Below are 17,842 nucleotides of genomic sequence, written 5' to 3'. Positions count from 1 at the left end.
TAGCATTGAGGCTATTATATGACTAGACGAAAACTCGTTTGCCATTGCCATTTGCCATCTTTCCCTTTTGAATTAATCTTTATTTTATTAGATTTCTCGTTTATTTATTTATTTTTTCGGGTTTATTTTACAATTATTTTTTTTAAGTTCATCTCTTGATTTCATATCTTGCTTCGATTCACTCCCCTCCTCTTTTGCCGTCTTCGTTTTCCCCTCGACGCCCGCTTCTCGAATTTCGCTATTGCCTCACGAGGCGCTTCTTCCAGTGCCAATGCGGCGTATTCGAACATGTCTGAACCTTCTTCCATTGACCACTGAACCATTGACACTGACATCACCGTTACTTGGCCAGGGACAGTCCCGTGCCCTCGGTATTCATACAGTTGTGGCGAAATCTGATAAAAGAGCTTCGACAAGTGTACTCGTAGCGTACAGACTGGAGCCGTGATAATGAGACACCTGTTGCATCCCGTTCTGCAAGTAAGCATATAGTCAAAGGAGCTTTTAGCCAAGACTCCATTGCCGTGTATCCGGTAGATCTCGCTTCAACACACAGCAGGACGGTACGCGCAAAAAAGGGAGGCGTTCACAAAGTTGCTAGCCCACCGCCCAAACGTCACTTGCACGAGCCCAAAACGTGCTCCAGATGCGCACGTGTGCCAAACTCAACACCGGCTCTGCATTTCGCAGCGGTAGCATCGACTAGAGGGAGAAGCCACGCTGCGATGGAGCGCGATCCAGATCGTCGATAGGCCCTCGGGGGCGAGCTGCTTGAGCTTCAGGCATCATACTTTGCGGGGTAGTAGGCTTGCCGACTGATAGCCAGGAGAACGGCGACAAGCCTTGTTCAGCTGAGGCCCCTTGTGGCTTCGATGATTTGGCATGGTAGCTGCTGTGGTGGTTGCTTGGCTGAGAGTACGCCCCCGATGTGATTGGTCGATCATACGGGGTTTGCTGCTATCGGTGTAGCGTACCGAGATGATAGCAACGATATGGTTTAAAGGAAGATGAAAGAGGGGTTTCACAAGCTCGATCGTAGCTGTGGATAATCGCGAGTCAGTGAGTGTAGGTAGGTTCAGCTCGTGAGGGTGGTTTGGAGAGAAGCCAAGTGAGCGAGCAACCATTCAAGGAGGCCATGTGACGTTCAATTCTTTTCATGGCCAATGATGAATGAAGAAGCATTGTTTGAAGAACTATTGAAGCTTGTGGCGTAGCGGACATATTATCCATGTATTGGTAACCCCATGTGTTGCATTACTTGGGCTCTTCACAATGATCAACACTCTCCAAGATCATCGGGGCTAAAGAAGCTGTCAAGCTACAAAATGTTAGATCAATTCAGTTGACTCCGAAACTCTTCTTGGATTGGATTAAACTACGCCTACAATATAAGCTCAATTGTTGGACTTACATGGAGCATCAAAATGGGCGAGATCGACAGTGGCAATATCTAGACATGCATGGCCGCGGGGTTGTATTTTACAATCTTTGCAGCCCAGGTAAATAGTATACTATGCTTTGCATTTTACTATCCCTCTTTTAGATTATAGCTAGTGTCATTTATGCTTCTCACGGAGGGCGCTTGGGTGAGCAATTCATGAGTTGCGTTCATGTGTGCCTCATGAAATAAACCAAGATCCAATTGCAACGTCTTGAATAGCATGCCCATGCCCATAAAGGACCATAGTGTTCGAGTCTCTCTAGAAACATAGTGTAAAAGCATTCTTGATGGCTTAAAAATTCACAACACATCTCTATATCATTCCATATTAAATACTATTGCATGGTGCTATCGTGAACACTACTACACCTTTCTACTGCTGTTGCTATAATCTTGAGTAGCCCTATATATCGCGTAGTAACTCTTCCAATAATTTATCAGTGTTTACATGGAATTTGATTGTAAATATGGCGTAGATTTTCTAAGATTACTCCATAATTCTGCCGTCTTCTAAACCTCTACGGCGCAGACATACGGGATAGAAAAGATATATTTTTTCTTGATGAAGAATATCCAAGTGTAATAACGGATATATCATCACAGAAATGCAAACGGCTTTCTAATGTATATTCCGTTGCACCATCTTCTTGGTATGAGTATTTTCACTGTCGGATTAAAGATTCACGTCGTCTACTACGCGACTTTGTAAAATGTCAATGAGATATCCAGACGCAGATCTCGTTCAACGTAACCAGCTTCACATTCTGTCTTTTATCTCTGTCATCAATACTGCCGCATGTTGAATTTCTCCCAGGATTTCCGACATCCTGGCCTTGGATACCACCGGAACGCCGGTTTTGGCGCTCATCAGCCAACTAGACTGGTTGGTCACAACGTACGGAGAGGAAATGGTACTGCAGAGCATCGTACCTGGGATCCTATCGTCCCCCAGGTCAGACGGGCGTAAATGGTTCCAATACTTGAACGACGAAACCCGGAGAAGGCTGCCGTATAATCTGGACGCATTGGTTGACATCCTCCGTCAGAGGTTCCAACGGGATCGCAGCGCAATCATGATGGAAGCGAGTACAGAAGGAGAATTGCCTCTGCAAAAATACATCGACAAGAACGTGATGCTGTACAATGAGGCTGGCAAATAAAAAGAAATGCATCCTATATTACAGCCGGTGCATCAGTTTGCTCAAAATTCAACCAACAGGTTTGGCATCGCCATGGAGGATGGACATGCAGAACTGCGTTCAGAGGTGTCATCTTCCTCTCCCTGGACATTATACCTTGCGTCTCTCGAAGTATATGCATTAAAGAGACATGGAATCAGAAGATTGATTCTGGTCAACTACGGTAATTCATTACATTCGTGTAAATTAAAATTGGATTACCAATGACTCAACAGCAGACACCGTACAACAATATGTGCATCAAATACTCCAGAGCCATGCATCCCAGCCCAAACCATCATATCGTCCAACGCCATTCATAGTCTCCTGGCATCTCTGTCCCAGAGCACCCCTGTAAACGCCTTATAAACACAACGAACCTCCGTAAATCATTCCCTCGTGACAATCATTGATTGCTTCTTCTGGATGTCATGTGTTGATATCGAGTACTTGCTTCAGCATACTTTCGCTCGCCCTCCACCACCGAGCTCTCTGCTCAAGGTCATCGGCAACTCCTCCAAGAGCAGCCTCCTTTCTCCTGCGAGCCTCACGTGCGGCAGTGGTGCTGCTTTGTCGCTTCGCCTCCAATGGCTGCAACTCAGCTTGCAGCCTCTCTGCTTCCTTTCTCTTCCTGGGAACCTTGGCCTGTAGTGCCTCGAGCTCACGCGCAAGCTCTTGCTGTTCTGCTTTCCGCTTCGACACGAGGCTCAGCGTCTTTGTAAGAGGGAGCCGGAGGTTTGGATCTGACTCCGAAGACTCATGCTGATCTTTGAGCTCTTTAATCCGGCTCTCCAACTCGACAATCTTCGCCGGCAGCTCTTCCAAGCGCACCGTCTCCAGCTGAATGTTTTCGTACCGCCGGCTCAACTCGCGCCCTCTCTTTTCCAAGTCGGAAACCAGGTCTGCTACCTCCAATTTGAGGTTTTTGAGCTGTGCTTTAGCCTCGGCATTTTCTCGCTCCAGATCCAAGTTCTCCTGAAGAGTGACGATGAGAGGCGGATCTCCGACGATGGCGCGGATGAACTTCTCCTTGGTCACTTGCTCAACATACGAAAATCGGAGTTTGGCGAAGAGTTCTTTGTAGTGAATCAGATCTGCGTCCAGGCTGGTAGGAGAAGGTCCGTCAAGCGACGTGTTGGACGCGTCAGAGATGCGCTGAAGAGTATCATTCGGCGTGGAAGTTGAGATGGATTCACTGAGTTTGATGATGGATAGTTCATTGTTTGACTGCAGCCGACGCAGAGTCTCAAGCACCTGGGCTGGAGTTTTGGCACTCATCTTGGAATGTGCCGGAATCTTTTACCAAGTATTCCAATAAAATGAAGGCTTTTATAACGCCTATGCCGCCCAAATATCTTCTCCTGAAAATAGATCGTGCTTGTGATGAAAGAGTCGATTCAAGCGTGTTTACATTGTGCCCGATTTGGTTAGCCTCGTACTTGTAGGAAAATTATGTACTCCGTATGAACGCCTTATCTTATCGGCAAGGGGCCTGAGTCATCAGCTTTGAAGGATCCCAGATCTTTACACAGCCCGTCATCACGGCCGCTAAAACACGCTTCTTTGGTCAACTACCCCTTTGCATTAATTTGCAAAATCACCAATATCTTGCTTCATAAATTATAATTACTTTGCTTTTGCTATGTCGAACGACGAGATTCTTACAGACGACTATGTCGCCGGTCTTCTGGCCAAAGAGGCTAGCGACTGCTCGATCAAGTACTCTGCAATGGGAATGGAAGCTTTCAACACGAAATCTAAGTAATGTCGCCCACCGTTCTTCGCATGGGGATACTTCTTCTGACGGAGTTAAAGGCCGTCCAACGTGCCGAAGCCGAATACGAGGTTTCTGAGAAATATCATCAGGGATACGGACACACACAACAAGGCGCTACTGGCCAAGGAGGCCGCCGAGTCCAAGGCGAGGCTCAAGGATTTGGAGCGCGCCGAGGAAGCCAAGCGACGAAAGTCAAACCCAACGGCCGGAGATGTACGGAGACGACAGCTGGGAAATATTCAGTCAATTCTGGGTGGATCAAGGCAGAAACGAGATGACAACGTAAAGCCAGCCGACGACGAAAAATCGAGGAATAAGAGCGACAGCGACCGCCATTCGCGCCGGGCGTCGCGCCGAGAAAGAGACGACGGCACTGATCGCCGCAAGTCGAGGAAAGACTACGGTCGATTATCGCGAAGCCCTGAGGGAGACGAGCGAAGGAGTCATCGCGAAGATCAGCCACGGACCTCACGTAGGAAGCATCGCGATGGCTCTTCCGAGGATAAACATCGACATACCCGTGACCGTGACCGCCAGAGAGATCGGTCTAGGTCGCCTCGCCGTCGACGACGTTCTCGGTCTCCTCAGACTAATAGAAGCAAACATCGGAGTCGCTCTCCCTTGGCTACAGAGAAGCAAACCTCTCGAGACTTACATCTCAAAAACGACGAAGACGAATCAGACCCCCTAGACGAATTTATAGGGCCTGCTCCGCCTCCAAAGTACCGCGGCCGGGGAACAGTTGCCGGAACAGCTAGCTTGGATCGGCGATTTTCTGATTCGTACGATCCAAGCACCGATGTACTCCCGGAGAATGAGGAGGAAGACTGGGACGATGCAGTGGAAGCGTTTAGGGATCGCCAGAAGCTACGTCGAGTGCAAGATGAGCGGATGAAGGCCGCTGGGTTTGCAGATCACCAGATTCAGCAGATCAACAACAACCAACGAGAAAAAACGGAGGAGGACGTCGTATGGTCCAAGGCCGGCGAGGAGAGGGCATGGGACCGCGGGAAGAGAGAGGACAGCGATGGCGATATTGTCTTGCAAGGCATTTTATCAGAGGAGTTGTGAGGAGCATAGAAATTTGATTTGGAGTAGCGTGACATTGGATACGGATATAACAGTTGATACCTATTGATGGATATACACGGAGGCAGAGGCTCTTGGAAACCCGCGTATCACTGGCGACGAGTTATGCATTATGAATTATGATGAAACAACATGAACATTATTATTTTCCACAGAGAAATACTATCTAGCTCTTTTTGAAACAACGGCTCAGACTACCAAAATTACTATAAGAACTATAAGATAGGCCCCGTGTACGAGTAATAGGCCCAAAGTGGGAAGCATACGCAAATCATGTGCATATGCAAGGGGTCCCATCCAGGCGATATCAAGTGCCGGCTCCTTTCGTATTCGTTTGCGCCTGTCTCTGCCGCCGCATCACAAGCACGTGTGCACTTGTCGGAAGGATGTTCGCCCTCACCTCGAGACAGAGCGCGAGACAAATGCCTTCATCTGTTGCACGAGGCTGTCTCGCTCGCAAATCTGGGTTCGCAGTGATCACAAGGGTTTGCAGCCCAAAATGGACGCAGAGAAAAAGTCATGCCATCTCCACATGATGAGCATCACGAGCAGTTGCGTCATGCAGGCTATTTTTGCTCTGCGCTTAGTGGATCGAGTGGCCCCCCTGGTAGAGGCCATCAGAACCTAATTCTGGTTTCCAGCGGGACCCTGAAGCTGTTTGGCTGTGTACCTTAGTAGGACTAGAGCTGTGTTTTGGTGCTTTTTCTGCGAGAATAGTGTACATCCATTTCATGAGTCCTTGGATGGATGCATGTATGTTGATAGATATGATGCGATGGCGTCATCAGCACATGCAAAAAATGAGGCATCCCTTGGCTGTATCAACTCTATCACTAACAAACACATCGAGTCCCAAATACTACCTGCTGTATTACTGTCAAGGCTCGCCAAGTCAAGCTGTGTCCAAGATCCACCATCGTCCCACCCGCCAACGCACTAATCCGGTGCCGCTCAGCATCGATCACCAAACCGCGATGCTCCGTTTGTCAGGCCAGGGCGCTGGAAATGCCGGAGCCAAAAAGCCATGGTGCGATGCGAAATCTGGCGACATTCGGGAATCTCGCGGGCTGTAGAGTGGCGATTTTCTCCTGCAACGCACTTGACCACCGCGTTGCTGCGTGGATTGTTGAAATGGACGGGATCAATATGTCATCAACTCATGTCGGCATCGCTGCAGCACCTGAATTTGAATTTACAGGCGGGTGCCTTGGCACAATTAGCGACCCTCAGCCCCCGCCAGCTCAGCCATCCACTGCCGGCTGCTCCCTAAGCCCCAGAGCAGCGTATTAGTATAGGCGGTCCACCTCGCATTTGATGGCGTCGACGTGCAGCTCTGCCTTTATCCGCCCCGCCTCGGGCTGTTTACCTTTACTCCTCAGCACCTGAACTTCTACCTTCATCTTTAGACATCGACTCTTTTGCCCCTTGCGCTCCTCTTGCTTGCATCCGTCCTATCGTCTCTTTAGAAAGTGATTCTTTTGTTATTCCGCCGCCTTGTTGTTTCGTTTCCATCCTGTTTATCCGATACCCGATTTCCGTTTGTTATCCTCCCGTCCCATGACGTGTCTCCGCTGGCCGACGTCAGCTCCCTGAGGCGGCATTACTTGACCAAAACACCACAAGAGACAAGACAAAAACAAACCAAAACAAACAAAGCCACTCCGTCTGCGGCCGGCCGACAGCCGCGCTCTTCACGATGCGCACTCCTCGGATTGTGATTCTTGTTCTTTGTATATCCGCGTCCTTCTTCCTCCTTTTCCGCGCAGCGACAGCTTCCAGACGAGCCGCAGACTCCCGATACCCCACTGGGCTGCGAACAAGCAGATCGGCATGGGGGCTCATCTTTTACAACACGCCATTCTCTCTGTTCCCTCCCAACGCTGCCATCAGCTTGACCGACGACAACAGCACGTCTTTTGCGGCGAGGCCTGCGGCGTTCGGCCCTAGGCTGCAGCCCAACGGTCTAAGTGGGCAGCTGTGGGTTGGGAGCGGCTTCACTGAGGATAGCCTTGATGGTAACGGCGAGCTGGGCTGCAGCGATCTCCCTGGCTGGGACAGTGCGGGTGCGAAGCATGTGCTGAAGCAATCCCTTCACGGAGCCACTCCACACAAGAAGGATGGCTCCAAATCTGCTCGCCGCCCGAGGCGTGACCAAGAGCTTATGAGTCTGAATAGCCCCGAAACAGATGCAAAAGCAAGTCTCGGCAAAGACGTCCCCACCGATGACGGCACCGATAACCACCTCCACGAAGCGCTTCCGCTTACTCGGCGGGACATTTCTGCGTCTTCCCACGCCGACATCCAATCGATCCAAGAGGGAGCCGAGATCAAGGGGAAAATTGTTCTATTAATGCGCGGAGGATGTGGCTTCTTGGAGAAAGTCATGTGGGCGCAGCGAAGAGGAGCTATTGGCGTCATCGTTGGCGACAACGTCAAGGGAGGCCCTCTGATCCAGATGTTTGCTCGCGGCGACGAAGTCGATAACGTGACGATTCCATCCGTCTTCACAGCCCGGACCACCGCACAACTGCTTTCTTCATTAACGCAGCCTGGCAGTTTCATCGAAGATACACTGGACGATAACGGCAATCCCGTCCTCAAAGTTCAACAGGGCTCCAAGGCTAGGAAGAGCAAGGACACTGTTTCCAAGAAGAAAACACCACTCTCGAAAAAATCCAAGAATTTAAACAAGGAAAAACGAATTACGAAAAGAAAAGAGGCCGAGGAAAAGCCAAGTGGTTGGTTCAAGCGCCTATTCAGCTGGGGGACGTCTTCTCGTAGTGTCAACAGTGAAAGCAGACCACCCAGCAGCGGCCAGCTCGATTGGGTCATGGTTGAAGACTGGGATGATGAGCAAGACAGTACCATAAGACCCAGCGTGACTAAATCAAAGAAACAGCCAGCACAGCCGAAAGCAGGAAGCGACGACTTTGTCATCGGAGTTCATGACTGGCGGGATCCGGATGTTATGGCCAAAAGCAAGGCGACTTCTGGAAGCAAGGATGTATCAACCAACTCCAACTCCAAGGGTGACGTTTCCGACAAAGCACCCAGCGCCGGTGAGCCAAAGGGAGGAAGCATTACCCCGGGCAGCGGCGAGTATAAGCTGCGTAAAGTGTCGGATAACGAAAACGAAGCCACCTCGGCCTTTGAGCTGAGAGGGATTTCACCGTCTACCAAGGGCCATGGCCTTATTTCTAGAATCTTTGGCGACGACGATGACGACGACATAGATGCTGTGCCTGCCGACCCTGAAGACGGCGACTATGACGACGATATACCTGAAGAAGACGAAGACCCTGTGCCTCATGAAGGCCTGTGGGTTACCATTACACCAACCAGCAGCGCCAGCCCATTCTTCGATACCCTCCTTGTTCTTGTCATCAGCCCCTTGGTGACTCTCTCCATTGTGTATGCCCTTTTAGTTTTGCGAGCCAGAATCCGTAGGAGAAGATGGCGGGCCCCCAAGTCTGTGGTTGAGCGCCTGCCCGTCAGGACATTTCACACTGTTGCCCGATCCCCCAGCCTATCGCCCAGGGTCCCATCTCCAACTCCGACCACGCCGCTATTGCAACATACCCACAGTTCCAGCCCACCGAGATCGCGGCCTCGTTCCAGGACGACCACTGGTGTCATGGAGAGCGCAAACTTTCTTGCCCCTACTCCCAGCGAGTTGCCATTACCACAGACATTGCCGCAGAGGAGCTCTCGTACCGGTCGCTCAGGACATGAACGAGGAGCCATCTCGGCAGAGTGGAAAAAGTACATGGGAAGGCAGGTGGAATGTGTTGTCTGCTTGGAGGAGTATATCGATGGCGTGAGTAGGGTGATGAGGCTTCCTTGTGGCCATGAATTCCACGCCGACTGCATGTGAGTTTTCCTTCCCCGTTGTATTTTCCCAAAGTATCAAACTGACAAAAGATGAATAGCACTCCTTGGCTGACAACCCGTCGACGAACATGCCCCATCTGCAAGGGAGACGTAGTTCGCTCTATGGCTCGTGGTTCGTGGGCTGGCCCTAGATACGATCCATACCAAGACGACGGCGACGACGACGAGCAGGTGGCTGAAGGTTCAGGGTCTAGATCATCCAGCAGCGACGAGGATCTGGAGCAAGGCGTTGCAGAGGCGGAGCCCACGGCAGCGGCGCGTCGCCCGAACTGGCAAGATAGTTTCTTATTCATCCTGCCCGGCGGCATCGGAGGTAGACGCAGGGCACCATCTCCCTCTCCGCCGTCAGATGACCGCCAGGTGTGATTCGATTAATGAAGTTTTATCTTAATCGCCCGACCCGACATTCTTAATGACGCTCCAAAAGTTCGACAAGCATCATCAAAGGTTTATGCGGGCATATCTCTGCTTTAAAAATCTATCTCAGCGGTATACCTTGTTGTCAGGGACAGCAACAATCATACGCTTTGGCGTATTGGGCAATAGGAGGAATAGGAGTTTTTTTTTTTTTTCTTTTGTGCATTTTCTTTGTGGGAACTAAGCAAGCATTATGGAAACATCGCCTTAAAGGGCTATCTTTTTTTGGACGGAAGTACTTGTTGGGGTGGTTGTTATTTTGTTGTGTCTCCTGGTCTTTGTGGCAAGGTGATTGCTGCGATGGTTATGGGGGGAGATAGAGGAGTGAGGAGGGGGGAGGCTATTTGATGGATGAGCGCCTGTTGGGTGTCGGATGGAAGTTTACTTATACCCTTGATTTGATGGCGGTTCATGTGGAATTTGTATTTAGTTATGGTAGTGCGGTAATGGACGCCGGGCCATGGGTGATGGCAGGCTTCGATCTCCTGTCATTTGAGGTGCAGCCATATTGTATGCAAGTGCAAAGTGCCAATTCAGAACTTGTTTATGGCCAGTCCTTGTTACATTGACTGGGCAAGACTATACGGTCATTCATGCGATTAGGTTTTGTGAGATTCATCGTGAAGCTTATGATGAGAGTCATGATGCAAATTATTATTGCTGCATAGATTCTTTTTCTTCTATTAGCCACCCAAGCCCACGTTTTTTTTAAACTTTTTTATATATATACATGTACAAAACTGCAAAATGCAATCAGATGTAGCCCTTGAGAATGGCAGCCTCAGCATTTAATATCGATGAACCAGCCGCTCCGATGACCGCTGTGAAATGATTAGCCCCTGTCTACCCTGTAACAACTTATACAAAAATCGATAAAGGAAAGCGGAAAGACACTCACTGTTGTGGCTCAGCGCAACAAACTTCAGGTCGAAAATGCCACTCTCGTCAGCTCGCACTCTGCCCACGCTGACAGTGTATCCCCTGCCAAGATCACGGTCCAGGCGAGGCTGCGGCCGGTCATCCTCGTCAAAGACCTTGATGGGCGGGTTGGGCGCAGACGGGCAGCCAATCTTCTGGGCCTCGGACACGTACGCCCTGAGAGCGGCCTTGCACTGCTCGGGCGTAGGGGGCGGCTGGCGCTCGAACTTGAGGCTGACGCAGGCCGTGTGGCCGTCCAAGACGGGGACGCGGTTGCACGAGGCGGACACGCGCAGCGACTCCTGCTCGACAAAGGCGGTGCGGGAGTCGTCGATGGCGCCGAGGATCTTCCTGGCCTCCGTCTCGAGCTTGTCCTCCTCGCCCTGGATAAAGGGCACGACGTTGTCCATGATGTCCATGCTGGAGACGCCCGGGTAGCCGGCGCCGGAGAGGGCCTGCATGGTGACGATGCTGACGGTGGAGATGGGGCCGAAGGCGGCCTGCAGGGCGGCAAAGGGGATGACGAGCCCGATGACGGCGCAGTTGGAGTTGCAGACGAGGAAGCCCTTGGACAGGCCGTGGACGGAGCGCTGGTGGGGGATGAGGTCGAGGTGAGGCAGGTTGACGGTGGGCACGACGAGGGGCACGAGGGGGTCGCGGCGGTAGTTTTTGGCGTTGGAGAAGACAGGGATTTCGGCCTTGAGGAACGCCATTTCTGTTTTGTTTTCCCAGATCAATATCAGTCCATCATGTTTCTCTCTCTCTCTCTCGAATTGATACGGGATATGAAGAAACACGCACCAACATCGCCAGCGACATCGGAATCGAGGCCGCTAAACACCACGTCGCAGTCGGCAAACTCCTCGGGGCGGCACTCCCTCACGACCATGTCGGCGACGTCGCCCATGGGCGAGGCCTGCTTCCACCGCACGGCATCCTTGTACTTCTTGCCGGCGGAGCGGGACGAGGCGCCGATTGCGTGCAGCGTCAGGGACGGGTGGCCTTGCAGCAGGAGGATGAAGCGCTGGCCGACGGAGCCGGTGCAGCCGAGGACGCCTGCGAGGAGGAAAAGGGTTAGTTTGAGAAGATGAGCTGAGGAGGAGATGGTGATAGCTGAGGTGGGTGGATGGAAGTCGTACCGCACTTCTTGCGAGGGGATTCTGTTGCCATGGTGATGATGCTGTGGTTGTATGAGGCGAGATGGAGCCGATACGGAGCTCAATGGGAGGCACACGATGCCGCAATAACAACAAGATATTGTAAAGAGAGGGGTATATAATGAAAACAACACAATGGCCCAGACCCAGATTGCCAAAAAATCTAGGATATCGAGAATTGTCAGCCAACAGAAAACTGAATCCGGCTTTGAACTTTGTGACTCCCAAAAGTTTTGGGCCAGCACCTTTTTGAACTATTGATTAAGCTCAATTGCTGCCCCGCCATCGGAGCGTCGCCATACGTCAGACTAGCTTCTTTTTGCGCGGTGCCGGAACCGTCTTTTTTTTTTTTTTTTAAAAAAGATAGTACTTGGATTAGCAGAGAGTATCATGTAAGTCGATGTGATTTATTTCTCAATAATCGCTCAAGTGTTTTTTTTTTTTTTTTTTTTTTTTTTTTTTTTTAAAAAAAAAAAAAAGATGAGATTGAATAAAGAAGAGAAACTGAAAAAAATGGAAAAGAGAAAAAGATAGCCTATATGATTGCTCTCTGAGAATCTATCCGTGAGACTGCCTGTATCCAACACAGGCAGCTCTTCACACTGGACTTTATGCAACACTACCTACTAAGGTAACCAACAATATGCAGACGAGATCCAGCAGGTCTCATGTCAACACGCCGCGCCAAAACGCCAAGTGAATACACCGTGACGCCTCATCCCATACTAAACCCAACAAGTAAACACCAAATTATGCCAAGTCGAGCGAACAATTATTCCTCTCCACAATGCACGCACCACACAGTCGAGACAAATCCCTTTCGGTATACTTTATGCCTGGACGTGCTCGCTTCGCCTGTTGTTGGCGTATAATCGGAACTGCACAAAGATGGTGCCGTCTTCAACGACCGTGCCGAGTGATCCAATCAGCCAAGGAATGGTGTTGATGATGTATTTCCTGTCTTGAGAGTAGGCCACAATGCTGATGGCATACGTCAAGTTTCCTGTCAGGGAAAGCATAAAGAACAGAATCGAAAGGCCTAAGAAAGTTGGTCAATATGCGAGATTGGGTGAATTTAGGGTCAACTGGATTTACCTTCGCAAGACTTTTCTCGGTAGTTCTTGATAATTTGGGGGATTCGAGCACTGGAATAAGGTCAGCTTCCGCTTCTGTCGCCAGATATCCAAAGTGATTCAAGCATACCAGAGGTAGCAAACAGCGCTGAAGTAACCCAGCACCATTCCAACCTTCTCCAGCAGGTCTGATGGCTCCACACTGTTGAGGACGACAGGATCCGCCTCGTTGTACGCTCCAGCCTTGTATGAGAGGTACCATCCAATAAATCCAACGACGTATACGGCGAGCAGGCTGGCTGCATTGGAAGACCACGAAGAACGCTCAATCAGCTCGTCACCGGCCGGCGCAATCTTGCCGACGTCCTGGCTCGACACGGATCGGCGATGGGACATGCGTCGCTCTCCGAGAAGGGGCGCCTCCTCGGTGGCCTCCGCCTCCTCGACAGCCCGGCGGGCATTAACCGTGTTGTAGTATAGACACTGCGAGATGAGAAGGAAATCGGCGACGCAAAAGTACATGGCCAATGCAACTGCTGTCGGGGCCAGATGCGTAAAGAGCCCGCCTAATGTAGTAGTTAGCTCCGCTCACGGACGGCTTCTCCGCGGAAGTCTTTGCAGAGTCGAGGAAATCCCATAGGAGCACGCACCGACCAAATTTGTAGCATCACCAATCATCCAGACAACGAGGAACGGCATGCTCAGTCCGTCGGCGCTCTTCGCTCGGTAGTTGACAATCATCTGAGGGAGCTGTCGGGTGTTGCGCAGTTAGATAAAAGTCGTCTTGGGTGCAAGAAACCAAAAAAAGCAGTACGTACAATAACGCATATCCATGCTGCCATGCTGATGCTTCCAAAGATGCCCGATATAGCTTTGTGGAGAGGCAGCTGTTTCGCCGCCTCGTTCACCACGGCCATCGCAATAGACGCCATGATAAGGGAGCCAGACCGATTCTGTAGTGTAGATGGTGGACAAGACGTTGCTTGGTTTTCTCTGCAGCTTCGAGTAATTAGAGAGAGGGAGCGGACGGTCGCGCCTGGAGCAAGAAGGCGCAGAAGGGGGAGAGCGAGATTGTGCGGAGAGTCAAAGCATCGGCTGGTCGGAGGGCCTCACGAGATCACCGGTCCTAGTCATAACAAGCTGAGAGCGACAGAGGAAGACGGCTTATCGGCGGCTCCCTTATCGCGGGTCAGCGATAGAAGCGCGCACTCCCATTGGCCGCGGCCGGTGGGGGCTGGCGAACCAAATCTTGCACACGAGACAGATCAAGGGTCCCGTTTCGCCTGCTGGGGAGCAATTTTGGTGGGGTGCATGCATAGCGCATAGCTTGTGCAACTCCCGCAGCTGTCTGCGCTATCTCGGGCTGCACAGCATCGTCATTCAGCGGCTTACAGATAAGAGGTCTACTGTAGGTATGTACCTATGGATCTGATGACACAGTATGATAATATTCACCATGATGATTATTTTCTCTTTGTCATATCATTATTATTGCCATTATTATTCTTATTTTGCACCCAAAGAAACAGCGCCAAATCGCACAAAAAACTCAATCGGTCTGGCACGCAGCGGTGGTGCCGAGTCCGGCAGCCGAGTGACAACACTCTCCAGCGCCGCTCGTGATTCGCCACGGGGCTCCCATTTCCACCCTCGAGCGGGCACATGGCTTCCGCCGCGCCCAGCTGATGCGCCGAGCATGAGGTAATGCGCTGACGTGCGTGTGATCTCTCCAGACACCCGCTTGCGCTCTTTGTACTCCGTACTTGCGCTGGAATGAGTAGTAGTGCTGCGATGATGCTGTTCTACGGCAAGGCACCAGCCGCTCCCAGGTCCTGCACGCAGTGGCGGAGCCCCCTGTGATTGGCGGTCTAGCTGTGGCTCAGGGCGCGTGTAAAGCTTCCGGGGTAGCCTAAGCTCCGTCTCTCGGATATGTCACTGCCTGCATCTGCCTCTACTTCATCTTTACACACAATAACAACCATCTTCAGTCTTTCGTTTCATCTCGCGGATTCATCTAGAAGAGCCAGATAGAACTGCTTTTTATCGCGTGCATTCCTTATTTGAAGTCTCCACGCATTATGAAGCTCTCAAATGCCGTGGCCTTCAGCCTCGTCTCCCTGCCAGGGGCCATGGCTTGGGGAGGTGTGTATTGTCCCCCTTGTGACGCTCTCTAGTCAACACCATCACCAGCTATTCTAACAATCAACTCTCTCCTAATCAAGGTCTGGGCCACGTCACGACCGGCTACATTGCAAGCCACTTCGTCTCCAACTCCACAGAGGCCTACCTCAAGCAGCTCCTGGGAAGCCGCGAACCCGACTACATGGCCAAGGTAGCCAGCTGGGCCGACTCGATCCGATACACAAAATGGGGCAGATTCACAAGCACATTCCACTTCATCGACGCCCACGACAACCCGCCCGAGTCGTGCAACGTCGACTTTGAGCGCGATTGCAAGGGGACCGGCTGTGTCATCACCGCTCTGGCCAACTACACCGAGCAGTCCCTCGACCCGTCGCTTCCCCCATGGCGCCGCGCCCAGGCCGCCAAGTTTGTCATTCACTTTGTTGGCGACTTGCACCAGCCATTGCATAACGAGGACGCTTCGAAAGGTGGAAATGGTATCCACGTCAAGTGGAACGGCCGGGACTTCAACCTGCATCACGTCTGGGACAGCTCCATTGCCGAGAAGTGGCTTGGCCGTGGAAAGCCGTATCCATTGGCGGAAAAGTGGTCCAGAGACCTCATCGACGAGATTAACGACGGCATATATACAGAGGAGAAGGATACTTGGCTGGTAGACTTGGACTTTAGCGATCCGATAGAAACAGCATTGGCTTGGTCACGAGAATGCAACAAGCTTGTGTGCAAATATGGTGAGTTTGTCACTAATCTCGTGCATCTGTTAGTTCTGCAGCTCAACTCACCATTTGATAGTCTTCCCCGAGGGCCCCGAGGCCATTGTCGGCCAGGAGCTGAGCGGCGAGTACTATGAAAACGCAGCTCCCATTCTCCAGAAGCAAGTCGCTCGCGCAGGATACCGAATGGCGGCATGGCTAGATCTGATTGTTGACGAGTACAAGAAGAGGGACGCCAGCTTTACTGGCAAGCGACCCACGGACGACTATGACGAGCCTATTGATGAGCTTGTAGAAGAGATGGAGGACTATTTTGGAGAGCTGTAGTTGAATATGGCTAGAAGTGTGGAGACTCTTGATTACTTCACCCGCCTTTGGCCTTGCCTATGTATGACGGCAACCAGACATGATTTTGCACACAGATTAATGAACTGAGACTTATGCCAAACACCTCACAATCTTGAATACATTGATTAAATTGATAGACGGAGAAACATTACGGAAAATACCATCGCCAAGACAATTGTTTCTCTGTCAATGACTGTTTTTGCCCCTCTTCCCTTTCTCTTTGTTTCGCTCCAGGGTATTCGAAACGGCCAACACTCAGGCCAACCCCCGCCCAAAAGGATGAAACGGCAGGATTCGGCAAGCCGAAGCTCAGCGAGAAACACATTGCGAGATTCCCAATGCCCTTTACGGAGTGTGACGTCTGTGCCAAGAAGATGAGACCGGGAATAAATGTTCCTCCATCTGTCAGCTGGAGAGCTGCAAGACGGAGCGCTGTTTCGGCTGCAAGGCCAGTTTCAGATGGCTTGTTAACGAGCGCCAAGGAGGTTTCACGACCGGCAAACGGCAAGCTGTGGGTTCTCTCTTTTCTCATTGGGCTTATTTCCCTTGCTCCCCTTGTCGTCTATCTGTGCATTGGCCCCTGAATCGTCAAAGGGTTTTTGCTTTGTGGCTCTTCTTTTTTGGTCGGTATGTACGAGTATGCGAAGAAATGAAAGGGACTTGTCACAAACAGAAGGCAGTGCTTGCGCTACTTGGGTATGGATACGAAACTGGCTGCCATCTAACAGCAAGAAATTGGATGGGTTGACAGTCTGTGTTGTTCCGATTTGCCGGATTGGGGATCCTTTGTCTGTCTTTTGACGAGCTTGGATGAAACGTGCTCCGTGCCCCAATCCTTTGGCGATGTCATTGAGTCTGTTTCCAGCCTGGGCGGAACGCGAGATGGACGGATATACGGCTATACTACTGATCTGAAGGACCCCTATTGATGCAGTCCCGTAATCATAGCAAAGAGCAGTTGTAATTTGGCTTGTCCAAGCCGAAGGAGGCGCTTTGAAATGACTTGCCATGTCCCAATAAGAGCCCAACAATGCAGCCCGGAGAATGGGCCGCCTTCATGCCGATAGAGCCAGCGTAGCTGATTGATTGCTGAGCCAGCTGCAATTTATTGGCTACAAGGCGATGAGGCTTCTTACATCTAGGCGCCGGAGGGTAGTCCAAGATGGATTGGGTGGGGATTGTGTACAGTCGGCCTCTGTCCAAGAAGAGAGCATGGTGACACGGCTACTGTATCTGCATCCGTTTAGACAGCAGCCTTAAAAAAAAGCCAAGCAAACTTTGTTCTGCCGACATGGACTAATTCCGCTGCCAAGTCGCACCCATGGATCATGTTTCGTGGTCGCTTGTAAGCGCACACCTGGGCTTGTATACGAGAGCAGTTGTGCTGCGAATCATCACTGCACGCTGCGGGTTCGAGCTGCAGGAGCGGAAAGGAAGCGGACGTCGATCCGGGCTGCAGTGTTGGGCCAACGTGTACCTCTCTTTGTAATTGCATCTGCTGAACGTCCATCTTGTACTCGTAGATATCTTCACTGTGATTGTGGTTGAAGCATTAAAGTCTTGATGCTGGGGTTCGTCCTAGGTGAGGGCCAAGTTGCTCCGTGCTCCGAAACGGTACAATGCCAATGGAGCAACACCACGTGCCGCGGCCTCGGATCAATTCCCCCAAACGAACGAACGCTCTACCCTTTTCCC

General features: G+C 51.1%; 7 protein-coding genes across 7 annotated transcripts; 3 read left to right on the top strand and 4 right to left on the bottom strand.

Moving 5' to 3' along the window:
* Nucleotides 1-974: 974 nt before the first annotated feature.
* TRIVIDRAFT_215935 (uncharacterized protein) lies at nt 975-1,758 on the bottom strand (the record flags this gene model as incomplete). The annotated part of the gene is made up of 1 exon (XM_014102696.1): nt 975-1,758. The coding sequence occupies one exon, from the start codon at nt 1,721-1,723 to the stop codon at nt 1,529-1,531; it is 195 nt and encodes a 64-aa protein (XP_013958171.1).
* Nucleotides 1,759-3,048: 1,290 nt separating this feature from the next.
* On the bottom strand, nt 3,049-3,897 carry TRIVIDRAFT_45669 (uncharacterized protein; the record flags this gene model as incomplete). Its single annotated transcript, XM_014102695.1, has 1 exon — nt 3,049-3,897. One exon carries the CDS (start codon nt 3,895-3,897, stop codon nt 3,049-3,051), a length of 849 nt encoding a protein of 282 aa, XP_013958170.1.
* A 364-nt stretch (nt 3,898-4,261) lies between these two features.
* TRIVIDRAFT_45998 (uncharacterized protein) lies at nt 4,262-5,467 on the top strand (the record flags this gene model as incomplete). Its single annotated transcript, XM_014102694.1, has 2 exons — nt 4,262-4,380; nt 4,435-5,467. The coding sequence occupies 2 exons, from the start codon at nt 4,262-4,264 to the stop codon at nt 5,465-5,467; spliced, it is 1,152 nt and encodes a 383-aa protein (XP_013958169.1).
* Nucleotides 5,468-7,181: 1,714 nt separating this feature from the next.
* On the top strand, nt 7,182-10,293 carry TRIVIDRAFT_208998 (uncharacterized protein; the record flags this gene model as incomplete). Its single annotated transcript, XM_014102693.1, has 2 exons — nt 7,182-9,355; nt 9,415-10,293. The coding sequence occupies 2 exons, from the start codon at nt 7,182-7,184 to the stop codon at nt 9,740-9,742; spliced, it is 2,502 nt and encodes an 833-aa protein (XP_013958168.1).
* A 134-nt stretch (nt 10,294-10,427) lies between these two features.
* On the bottom strand, nt 10,428-12,013 carry TRIVIDRAFT_80881 (uncharacterized protein; the record flags this gene model as incomplete). The annotated part of the gene is made up of 4 exons (XM_014102692.1): nt 10,428-10,614; nt 10,692-11,426; nt 11,513-11,767; nt 11,851-12,013. The coding sequence occupies 4 exons, from the start codon at nt 11,879-11,881 to the stop codon at nt 10,547-10,549; spliced, it is 1,089 nt and encodes a 362-aa protein (XP_013958167.1).
* Nucleotides 12,014-12,698: 685 nt separating this feature from the next.
* Nucleotides 12,699-14,019, bottom strand: TRIVIDRAFT_83179 (PQ-loop protein; the record flags this gene model as incomplete). Its single annotated transcript, XM_014102691.1, has 5 exons — nt 12,699-12,907; nt 12,964-13,013; nt 13,072-13,507; nt 13,592-13,691; nt 13,760-14,019. 5 exons carry the CDS (start codon nt 13,871-13,873, stop codon nt 12,699-12,701), a joined length of 909 nt encoding a protein of 302 aa, XP_013958166.1.
* Nucleotides 14,020-14,985: 966 nt separating this feature from the next.
* On the top strand, nt 14,986-16,247 carry TRIVIDRAFT_89446 (uncharacterized protein; the record flags this gene model as incomplete). The annotated part of the gene is made up of 3 exons (XM_014102690.1): nt 14,986-15,083; nt 15,164-15,817; nt 15,879-16,247. 3 exons carry the CDS (start codon nt 15,020-15,022, stop codon nt 16,124-16,126), a joined length of 966 nt encoding a protein of 321 aa, XP_013958165.1.
* Between the last annotated feature and the right edge of the window lie 1,595 nt (nt 16,248-17,842).

This window comes from Trichoderma virens (genome assembly GCF_000170995.1).
Source record: "Trichoderma virens Gv29-8 chromosome Unknown TRIVIscaffold_5, whole genome shotgun sequence".
In the NCBI taxonomy this organism is placed as follows: domain Eukaryota; kingdom Fungi; phylum Ascomycota; class Sordariomycetes; order Hypocreales; family Hypocreaceae; genus Trichoderma; species Trichoderma virens.
This window is presented reverse-complemented; position numbering and strand designations above follow the sequence as displayed.